The sequence below is a fragment of the Watersipora subatra genome, chromosome 5, assembly GCF_963576615.1.
Source record: "Watersipora subatra chromosome 5, tzWatSuba1.1, whole genome shotgun sequence".
Lineage (NCBI taxonomy): Eukaryota > Metazoa > Bryozoa > Gymnolaemata > Cheilostomatida > Watersiporidae > Watersipora > Watersipora subatra.
Window position 1 is genome coordinate 34,174,604 of NC_088712.1, and position 12,517 is coordinate 34,187,120.

General features: G+C 33.5%; 1 protein-coding gene across 1 annotated transcript; it reads left to right on the top strand.

The window, feature by feature from the left end:
* The first annotated feature begins 350 nt into the window (after window positions 1–350).
* Window positions 351–9,478, top strand: LOC137397299 (uncharacterized). Its single transcript, XM_068083588.1, has 8 exons — window positions 351–375; window positions 795–2,318; window positions 3,799–4,164; window positions 6,005–6,058; window positions 6,677–6,753; window positions 6,874–6,982; window positions 7,556–7,601; window positions 9,306–9,478. Exons 2-8 carry the CDS (start codon window positions 795–797, stop codon window positions 9,476–9,478), a joined length of 2,349 nt encoding a protein of 782 aa, XP_067939689.1. The 5' UTR covers window positions 351–375.
* The last annotated feature ends 3,039 nt before the right edge of the window (window positions 9,479–12,517 follow it).

The window sequence follows — 12,517 nt, forward strand, 5'->3', positions numbered from 1 at the left end:
TCTCTCTTCTCCTACTGATACTCAAGTAAGGTAGAGTATCTGATATGTTATCACTTTAGTCAAATAACACTTTCTCTTCTCCTACTGTTACTCAGGTAAAGTAGAGTATTTACTATGTTATCACTCTAGTCAATTAACACTCTCTCTTCTCCTACTGATACTCAAGTAAGGTAGAGTATCTGATATGTTATCACTTTAGTCAAATAACACTTTCTCTTCTCCTACTGATACTCAGGTAAGGTAGAGTATTTACTATGTTATCACTCTAGTCAATTAACACTCTCTCTTCTCCTACTGATACTCAAGTAAGGTAGAGTATCTGATATGTTATCACTTTAGTCAATTAACACTCTCTCTTCTCCTACTGATACTCAGGTAAGGTAGAGTATCTGATATGTTATCACTTTAGTCAAATAACACTTTCTCTTCTCCTACTGTTACTCAGGTAAAGTAGAGTATCTGATATGTTATCACTCTAGTCAATTAACACTTTCTCTTCTCCTACTGATACTCAGGTAAGGTAGAGTATTTACTATGTTATCACCCTAGTCAATTAACACTTTCTCTTGTCCTACCTCTGTTGCAACATTTTTCCATTTCACATTGGCATCATTCATGAAGATCAGATCCTCAAATCTGGTTGATCGCATGCAAGCTGACCCACTTTAAACTAAATTTAAGTCTTCACCCAAAGTGATGTTATTATGATCTCACCTCGTTTTATGTTTACTTTCAATATGGTGCAAGAATATTGAACACTATTGTACAATATTGTTCAATTTGCTGTTCTTTAGATGGTAGATATGACAGTTACACAGCAGATGGCGGAGAAGCTTTACTATGGAGAAGCAAAAGATACTGATGAAATATTGACAAAGATCGACGGATTCAATGCAGAAGATGCTTTTGCGTTCATCAATCACCCATTTAGGGATGGGTCAAACATTCTAAGTTATTTAATTAGTTTAGATGACTATAAAAACGCTACAAAGGTTCTTCATGTATTGAAAAAACACCAATCGACCCATGTTCTTCAGATGCAAAAAGTGCTCTTCTGGTCGAATACGGACAGTAAAACTTGCTTCCATATACTCATAGAAGGTCTCTCAAAACAAAACCCACATCCATCACTTCAACTAGGTTATGGCAGAAGTACAGATACCGATTTTCGAAAAGTAATTGAAGAGTTTTTGAACAAGTTTCCTGATTTCAGGGAGCTTTCAAGGCAAACGAAAGAAGAAAGCAATAAATCGAATGCCATGCCAACTCATACAGAAGCAGAGTCAGTGGCTCCTGCAAATACCGTTGGACGAAACAATGAAATAAACAGGGCAAAGACAGATTTTGAGAAAGTCACAGAAATATTATTCGAGGCAGCACGCATGCAGTTAGACCATTTTGTGAAAACTTTGCTTCAAAAACTCGATGAAACTGATCGCATTGCACAGATTAAAATGACTCCAAAGTGTGAAAAGTGTACTGCAAATAACCCTGGTTGGTGCGAAAAGTTTTGTGGATACAACCTGCTGATGGTCTCTCTCCAAAGGCCAAACGTTCCTTCAAAATTAGCACTGTATATCTTTGATGCTTTGGAGGAGGTTTCAAGTGATGATAAGTTAGAAGTTGTGATACGCAAAGAGATCCCAGAAATATATGATAAAGAAAGCAATGCTCTCCGGCTGGCAGCAAAGAAAAACCCATCATTTGCCATACGACTGTTGGAAACATGTGTTCCACGAGACAAATGGTTTCTTAGCTTACTAGAATTTGGATACAGCTGCTCTGCTATGTCGTCCATTTTACTGAGTGACGACATTCAACACTCAGAGCTACTGTCTATAGAAAACAAGGCAGAACTTTCTGAAGCTCTTAGAAATCCTGCCTATCGAAATCTTTTTTTTCAATTGAAAATGAACCTCAAAGTTGTTGACTATTTTTATACGAGTGGTGTCATACAAAACAGCTTTTTAATTCCTATGCCAAGTGAAGGAAGCAAGCCTTACGCACTAATCATGCACTCAAAATACTCCAAGAAAAATGTTTTAAAAAGGTCATTAGAGGAGGCTAAGGCTATGGAAGAAGCCCTAAAATCTCTAAACTGGACTGAAGTAAAAGTTCAACAGAGCAGAAAGGTTCTCACTGAGCTAAAGTCACATCTAGAGAAAATTAAAGATAACTGTTCTATTTTTCTGCTGTGTATCACCTCACATGGTAGAGCTGGGCACATGATTCAAGAGAATGGAAGATCACAAGTATCTGTTCAATTATCAGAAATCATTGATATCATCAGCGGGATCCTTCCAAAAAATGTGCCAAAAGTAAGAAGGAGATCTCATCTCAATTCAAGTTCAGATCTTAGATATGATATAAGTACAGTATATGCTTGAGGTAAAAGCTTTTCCACATCTTTACAACAAGAAAGTTCAAGAACCTTTGCAGTGTGTAAGCTATATTATTTAGTCCAAACTTGTCATGACATAACATACTTGTAGATACCACAGTTATAATTGTTTAATGCAAACCACTCCAAAATAGTTTTAAAATGTGAAACATTGTGTGTTTCATTCTTAAACACAACAATTGATCACACAATCAATACAAATTTTAGTTTAATAAATATTGTAAAAGTTTGGCCATTTTACATGATCTGTTGTTTGATTTTATAGGTTTTAAAACCAGATATTCATAATTAAAATAGATTAGCCATTCAAGCTCGCCTGCTGCACATGATCAAATTGTTTGTAAAAAGGATTTGACTAAATATTGAAATTACTAAATACTGGGATTACTAAATACTGGGATTACTAAATACTGGGATTACTAAATACTGGGATTACTAAATACTGGGATTACTAAATACTGGGATTACTAAATACTGGGATTAATAAATACTGGAATTGATAAATACTGGGGTTACTAAATACTAGAATTACTAAATATTGGAATTACTAAATACTAGGATTACTAAATACTGGGATTGTTAAATACTGGGATTATTAAATACTGGGATTACTAAATACTGGGAATACTAAATACTGGAATTACTAAATACTGGGATTACTAAATACTGGGATTACTAATTACTGGGATTACTAAATACTGGGATTAATAAATACTGGAATTAATAAATACTGGGGTTACTAAATACTAGAATTACTAAATACTGGAATTACTAAATACTAGGATTACTAAATACTGGGATTGTTAAATACTGGGATTATTAAATACTGGGATTACTAAATACTGGGAATACTAAATACTGGAATTACTAAATACTGGGATTACTAAATACTGGGATTACTAAATACTGGGATTACTAAATACTGGGATTAATAAATACTGGAATTAATAAATACTGGGGTTACTAAATACTGCGATTACTAAATACTGGAATTACTAAATACTAGGATTACTAAATACTGGGATTGTTAAATACTGGGATTACTAAATACTGGGAATACTAAATACTGGGATTACTAAATACTGGGATTACCAAATACTGGGATTAACCAACATTCTGGAGGACACATCTTAAAGTTGTGTCGCTATCATATCTTTGAACCTAATAATTTAAAACAATAATATTCAAAAACCTTCCGGCTAATTACATATGGTCATCGTGCTCATTCGGTTTTACCCAACATTAATGCTTTAATCAACAGGTCATTTGTAAACTAACAAATAATAATCATCCATTTTGGTGGCGTAACCAAAAGGCTTACACCTAGTGGTATCATCGATTCTATGTAGAGGTAAATTTCGCATTCATTGGCCATCAGTAAGCATTTGTCTTTTCAGGTACTGATATTTGATATGTGCAGAACAACAGATCCTGACTCAAATACAACATATACCACTCTGCAGGCCAATAACATACTTCTTTTGAGTGCCACTTTGTTTGGGAAAACTGCTGACGAGTTTCTATACATACCAGCGCTTGCTGAGCAAATTAAATGCGCCGATGGACAAACCTCCTTGCAGGAAATGCATGAAGTTGCAGCAGAGAATGTCAAGGCTACATCTAGTTATGAAGTGTCCTTTCTGGCACGAGATGACTCATCAAGTGATGAAGAAACTGCAGAGAATGAATTCCAAATTCCACATATGGAGTCGACTGCGAGTAGAATCATTTTAAGAAGATTTGACACGGAGTCGTATAGATGTGTTGAATGTCATGAGGACATTAGGAAACGATATAAAACATGTATGATATGCTCAAAGTGCTTAAGGTGGTGGGAAATAAGATGCATAGATAACAAAAAGTTTGACATTTTTACCTATGAGTATGGAAAGCTGTGGTACTGTGATAAGTGCTATGAAACGCGTTATAGACTCTAATCCTTCATTTACCTACAGGTGTTTCAATATTGAACAGTTGCTACACCATTTTGTACATTAATTACATTAAGTGTACCTTCACAACAAAATGTTCTTTGAATTTTTTTTAAACACTAAACTTGAATAGGCTCTGATAGCAATTCTTGATAATTGTTGAAATGTATTTTTTTAATATGATGAATATTAACTTAATTTATTGCTAAATTTAATATATTCTGTATAAAAATTCAGTTGCTAATTTTATCAAAGCTTTGTCTATCCTAACAGTATAGTTTTTTATGTTTTATATTCTCTTCACTCTTACGTGTCACAATGTAAACATAGGTCTCTGGAGTCCTATGGTGTCTGATGTAATATAAAAATATATATTAAATGATTTCATAATTTAAAATTATATTTACTGCATATAATGAAATGTCACCCGAGTCTATAGGCAAATTAGAGGCAACGTATATACAACTATAGTCATGAAGAGGTTTCGTAATTCTATATAGTTGAAGTATTACAGGAAAGAAGAAGGGTCACAAATCTGTGCAGTTATCCTTTTACTGTGAAATCTGTAGGAGTTCTCATAAACTAAATACTTTAGATGATCTAGATAATAACTAGCAATCAATACTGAACAAACTCGTGTCCCTCTGAGTGCCATTCAAAACAAATAATCTTGTGTTCAAGATTACTAGTCACAACTTTGACCTTGACCTGAATAATGTGTTAGAAATGTCCTTGAAATGCTACCAAATATAGTTTATTTTTAAATGACTAAAAGGAGCGGTAAAGCATAAGAACTATAAGCACTACAACTTAATTCATACATATATATGGTGCCTTAGAACACACAGTAATATATAAAATAATTTACAATACAAATATAAAAGGTTTTAGATGAAAGACTAAAATATGAAAAATTTTTGTACTCATGAAAATGAAACTTTGTAAATAAGGGGACAGCAGAGATTTGGTAGTTGTTGATACTATTGGCGAATGAGTACCACATTACATTGATTTAAAGGTAGGCATACTACATGTGTTCAAAATAATGTGTTGTTCATTAACTCCCAGACATTCCGGCCAGATCCATGGCTAAAGCATGTACTATCCGGTCAGATCCAAAAAAGATAACGATTTGTGAGTTTCTAGCTCGCAGTTCCTAACTCAGTTTGAAAACTGTGTAGCTGTGTTGGCGATTATAAGTAATCAGTAGTACCATGGACGTGAGAAAATAGTTTTGTATAGCTATTAAAACAAACCTTTGACATCAGTGTTAAACGTCCTGCTCTAGCGGGCAATATTTGTTTCTTTTTTGCATTTCTAAAGCAAGCAGCATCGTGGGGCCAGCAACGTGCTACATGCTTACAGTCAAAACTCTTCTTCTTGAAAATTAAGAATGATTACTGGCATTAAAGAATGGTTACTGGTGTTTTGCTGGTGCTGGAAAGGCCTAGATTTATTCTAGACACTAGAAATATAAGGTATATATATAAAAGAGTGATAAAAACATAATACATTGAAAAAATATGATCCTAGACAGATGTTTTATAAGCAACTACGTTCTTGATGACAGTTTGTGTTGCAACAGTGTCTTCTAGTGCAGTCTGTTAAATTTCTAATTGTAATTTTCCTTCGAAATATTGGACTGTTTTAGATTTTCTTTTACTTATTTTAGGTGTTAGATGTTGGCATAAAACTAGCAATTTTAAAGTCAAAATCAACAATCAAGGTATGTATTTCTGAGGTAGTGATCTAAAGTTGATGTGACGTGATGCTGTCCAAATACCTCTCTATTTGAAAATATCTCTATTTCATTTAATCAGCAGTAAAAGTTCATCATGGGATTAATTTTATCATAATTTTTGTTACATCAACAAAATATATATTTTATAAACTTATTATGCAACGCTTAACGCAGTAAAAAAGATCTTGCCATATTGTATTATTCGTTAACTTTTTTATGTGTATCAAATGTTTATTTTCAGTTTTATGCTCTACTAATCTATGATAGTCTCACTAACGCATTAGACCAGCCTGCTGACATTGTTATAGTACCAAGACATGATTCTGAGCAAAGTCACTACTCCATAATGCTTAGCATTCTTATGCTGCACTTTTATACTAAAAGACTATGTCAAGATATTAATTTTGAGAACAATTAGTGTTGCATGGTGGTGCATAGTTATTATAATTGTTTTAAAAATTTAAAACAGGACATCTTTTATATAGCGTGTAACAGCTGGCATAGCTGGCACAGGAATACTGGCTCTGCGTGTATCTATAACATGCAACTTGCATTAGCCTGCATAGCTTTATATACAAGTTGTATATGGTACTCTGTTTGCAGCTGGTAGATAGGAAACTTGGGAAAATTCATTTAATGGACTCTCTTTCTTACAAAGGACAACAGACCATTGAAAAAAGGTGAGCATGAAATACTTCACTAGGTTTGTCAGTAAATCTTACAAAAAGCAACAGTTATTGCCTTTGCATTCTAGCATAAATTGCTTAATCCAAACTCACTGTTAGCAACAATATTTGCAGGAAGCTTGTTTCTGTTGATGAGAGGTTTGCTGATTATGCTGTGACAGATAGTGAGATGGCGGCCATGCAACAGAAAGATTGTGTAAGCTGTGGACTGTATGTTATCAAGGTGAGTGACACTCTAATTCGTAGAGGTCTCAAGACTTCAACAATTATCAGTAGGAAACGTCTGGTTGGATTATTTATCTACACATTAACTATTACTAGGAAACCTAGTCCTATTCTGTCAATTTTCACTGTTAACCACAATGTTTTTTCAGCAAAATTAGTGTGATTCCTTGTAGGGGGTTATGCAATAATCTTGAACTTTCTAGATATTCGGCACATTTTTTGTTGTTGTAAACTTATTAAAAAATAATTCTAAGAATCTGTATTTTTATAATGTTATTAATATTTTCAGCATGCGCAACGATAGGTTGAATCGTTCTGAGCTAAAAAATAGAAAAGATGGTGATATGTCTTTAAATCGTTCCACATACCGTAAAGAATTATTGGCAAGTATAAAGGTATGTGAAACAATAACTATTCCCAGCAGATTTAGCACATCTGTATATCTTGTATGTAAATATATGTTAAGATACTTCCTCACTTATTTGGTTTAATTTTCTCAACCTGAACTAACAACTTTTTAACATTTTTGCATTGAATTTCGTTTTTAACCAGTTGTCTTTATTTATGTTAGGAAGATGGTCGAGCATTGGCGGGTATCAGGCTCTCTATTGAAGCAGGTAGGTTGAAGATGTAAGCCACGTACAGGCTAACAAGTTTTATATTTGTATCATGTTAATACATAAAAATTATTTTACTGTGTTCACCAATCTAGAGCATGAGAATACTATTCTGATATCTTTAAATAGTATAGTGTTGGTATCTACTGTAGATACCAACACTATACTATTTGTACATATATATATATATATTATATATATCTAATGCATGTTCTTAACCCTTTGGCTACGGCGCGCTTACGGCCGGGAAAATACCAGCGTACAGAGGCAATTATTAGGGCGATTTGAGCCTTCGACATGACTGCATAAATACTACATAATATGAAAGCTGAGAAATTTCTCTACAAGCTGATATTTTTTCTATGCAGATAGCTTGCAAATGCTTTCCAGCAAAAGTCTCAATTTGTTGAAGCTATTAATTTCTTTTTATACACCATTTTCAATTGTATTTTCCTATTGATAAAGGTAATTGACAATGCTGTATAAATAATACGTCTGAATATTTCTATCAAAATTGTGATGTGTCAAAGTTGCCACCTTTCTATCATAAAACATTGATAACAAATACATTTTTGGAAGCAATAACTCTGTGAACATGGTTCATGATAAGCATCTGCACGGTGTCATATGTTTGCAAGAGTTTGCAAAGAAACTGGTTGTCTAAGTCGTCCTTTCCAAGCCAGCAAGCTTTCAGCTATAGATATGAATTTATTAGGCAGCAAAACAGAATATAACCGGTCGCATATCATGGCAAAAACATCTTCTAACTTGAAAAATTTATTGCTAGCAGGCTGTTCAAAATTGTCAGCAAAATGCACAGTAGAAAGTAAAATTGCTTCTATTTTTCTTTCTGTTTTTAATTTTATTAAAATTCAGCGTAGATAATAAAGGATTGTGGACCAGTAAGACAACAGAGTAGGCTATTTGAAAATACTTATATGCAAAACTAAATAAATAACTCGCCAAATATCTTTACCATCAACAGGCTCCGAAGCATCGCAATGTTTTTGGAGGCCATATTTATTCGTTTCGTTAAATATAACATTTATAATGGCCAATGTTATAGAAAGCTTTAAACATTAAAAATACTTACCTGTTTAAAAATTCGAACTTACTCCTGCCAAGCTGTCAGCAAAATGTAATTTTTGGGGTTTTAAGTCAGCTCCTCTTTAAAATCCGTAAATACTCCCGGTTTCATCACCGGCCGTTTCACTCTCACTTTCGCAATCCAATTCACCCTGTTGATCTTATTTTTCACTTTCATCGCCTTCCCCACATTCTTCCGACCTGATATCCTCTTCTTCACTTCCAAACCAGTCGATGTCTTTCTCTAAACAAACTTTTTTTAGCAGAGCTTGAACAACCGCGTGCGTTCATGATGAATAGATTTCCATAAAAGATCACATCTTTGCAGAGTGTATTGCTTGCACATGCGTATTAGGGATTACTTATAGCCTCACAACAGTATTACAAAGCCAACGGAAATTGATCAAATTACTAATTTTAAATTTTAATGCTGCTTTTTTAATAAATAATATATTTTAAAAAGGTCTATCGAAGGCCGAATTATTTCGGGATTTTCGGGATCCGTACGCTGAGACAATGCTCGTATTCCAGGCTTTTACGGATTTCGTAAGCAAAGGGCTAACTAGATCAAAACTTTGTGATGTAGTCCGTAACATTCTCTATTTATTTGTGTAATAGCCAAGGAAGAATCCACCAGAGAAAGAGGAGTGAATTGTTTCATGACAACAGAAGATGATGAAGCTACTAACTGGAATGGCAAGGAGCTTACAGAAAACCCTGTGGAATTTCCTGCTGTCTCACTAGATGCTCAGCTTATGTATTATAAAATCAAGTACCTGAAGCGCTACTAGTTATGCACCATACTAGCACCATACTAGTTATGGTGTATTTAATGTAGTTCCAGCCGAAGATTACGAACATTGTCGACAGGAGCATATATCTGGAATGTATGATGGTATTCAGATGGTAAATGAGACCATTTTATATTATCTTAAAGAGACTAGCTCTGATTATCAGGTCATTAGTCGGCAACTCATTAGACTGAGTCCAGCTCTCCTAGAAGCTTACGAGTCATGGTGTAAGAAGTTGACTCCAGAAGATGACAATAGTAGGCCATCTCCAGCATATTATGGTACGGACAAATCCATTATGCATAGCTAAACATGTTTTTCTGTTATGCTTTCCAATGTACATATGTATGCGGATAACTGGCATATCTTCAATATGTTTTAAAACAAAATTTTATTGTTTGTTCACACCGGACTATTATAGTGTATTCCCTGGTATTTGTTGCCCTGATCCAATAGTAACTACTGTTTTATTAGCTTTTATGTTGCATACATTTACATGTATATAGTTTAGCCATCCTGTATTTCTAGTCAGTTTGTTTGCATTAGTCGAATCTACATCAAGGCAGTGTGTACTCAGCTGTACTCAGTGTGTACCTTTTCGTTATACAATTTTGCAACTTAGTGTATTCAACTTTTTCAACGGTTTTTCTATTTGGTACATATTGTATTTCGTTGAGAGATGCTATGTAAATCTAAACAATATATAACTTTTACATACAACATACAATGATAATACCTTCTCATAACTCTAAGCTTTAGTTTGTATGAAGTCATAACTCTTATTTAGCCAGGCTAATACTTGCTGTTCAAGTCCATGAAGTTGAAATAAGATAACTGTTTTGTAGCGAGGCTAATAATTGCTGAAAAGTTAGGTTCTAACGTATTTAATAGAAATATAACTGTTTTGTAGCTAGGCTAATATTTGCTGAAAATTCAGGTTCCAATATGTATTTTTAGTAGAAATATAACTTTTGTAGCCGGGCTAATAATTGCTAAGTCAGGCTCTAACATGTATTTAATAGAAATATAACTGTTTTGTAGCTAGGCTAATATTTGCTGAAAAGTCAGGTTCCAATATATATTTAATAGAAATATAACTGTTTTGTAGCTAGGCTAATAATTGCTGAAAAGTCAGGCTCTAACATGTATTTAATAGAAATATAACTGCTTTGTAGCTAGGCTAATAATTGCTGAAAAGTCAGGTTCCAATATGCATTTAATAAAAATATAACTGTTTTGTAGCTGGGCTAATAATTGCTGAAAAGTCAGGTTCTAACATGTATTAAATAGAAATATAACTGTTTTGTAGCTGGGCTAATATTTGCTGTAAAGTCAGGTTTCAATATGTATTTAATAGAAATATAACTGTTTTGTAGCTAGGCTAATAATTGCTGAAAAATCAGGTTCTAACATGTATTAAATAGAAATATAACTGTTTTGTAGCTGGGCTAATATTTGCTGTAAAGTCAGGTTTCAATATGTATTTAATAGAAATATAACTGTTTTGTAGCTAGGCTAATAATTGCTGAAAAGTCAGGTTCTAATTTGTATTGTAATTAGAAGAAAAAGTATAACTGTTTTGTGGGCAAGCCAAAACTTGCTGTAGTCATATAAAATAACTGCTTTGCAATGTAGTACATACGTAATAGTTTGTAATAATATTATCAATGTACAAGCTCTATTCAAGAGTATACTAAAAACCATTTGCAACAACAGCCTACTACAACTAGGCAGTACAACTAGCATTAGCAATTTTGTAGTTCCATAGAAACGACCTTGTCAACGTGCAGGTATATTGTTAGCGCCAAAATTTATTTTTGTGTACATTCCGCAACCGAGTTAGGAATTGCGGCTAGAAACTCACAAATCGTTATCTTTTTTAGATCTGACCGTACTATCCATGGGTCTTTTTAGCTCCCTGCACAAACTCATCATTTGTCACAAAACCATCATGATTCTACAAACAACCAATCATACTGCATTCTTATAAAATTGTCAAATCATATCGGAAACTTGCATACTCATATGCATATTTACTTTCTACACAAACTTTTATCTATGAAGACTGACTAAAGTGATAAGCAAAAAATAGTTCTAGAATATTCCGATTATTACGTAATACATAAAATTATTTGTATTCTCATTAAGTGTACTACATAATACAACTGTAAAAGCTTTTTAATTTCAAATTTACATTATGTAACAAATGTAATGTTGATATGGCCATCCACAGTGTATTTAATTACATGTAAAATGAAAGCTCACCTATGATCTCTTCAGTTGTGAAGAGATGCTTGTATGAGTCCGACAAAGTACATACAGTTAAACATCAAGGATTATTTAAAAAGAACACATTCAAGCAGTTGGAAACTTCTTACACATGTTATTATTTAATCACTTGAAGTAAAAAGCTTTAACAGATAACTCGCCATGGCGAGTTCAGCGACGTATATCTTTTAATATACATGTAGGCCTACATGTACATGGCGATAGATAATAGATATGGATCTTTTAATAAATTTATTATATATAATTATATATAATTGTCCGTGCGAGAAGAATTGGCCTTGATCCCAGATATAGTAATCAAACCTTATGAAAAATATTTCTCAGCAGGGGCATCGTAATGCGTGGCCGCATCGGTAAAATAATCGGCATGCGCTATAGCTATACCTATTATAGCTGGAATGACAGATCCACTGATAACAGACGACATATTTTGAGAAATATATACAGTATATAGGTTTAGTTTTTACTCAGGATTGTAGTAACCAAGTTCATGTTTATTCTGAGCATGTTTATTGCTTTTATAAAAGCAAGTCATTGCTTTTATAAAAGCAATGACTTTTATAAAAGTCATTGCTTAGCAACCAACCAAGGAAATCCCAGTCGCGTCGCTAAACAGTCAAATTATTATGTTATGCTTATTGTTGCTGATAAACCTACAGCAGCTGTTGAGGAACCGGAGTTGTTTCTGGGCAATCGTGTTGATAACACGTATAAGTTGTAGAAAAAAAATCTAGTATAGTTGTTAACGAA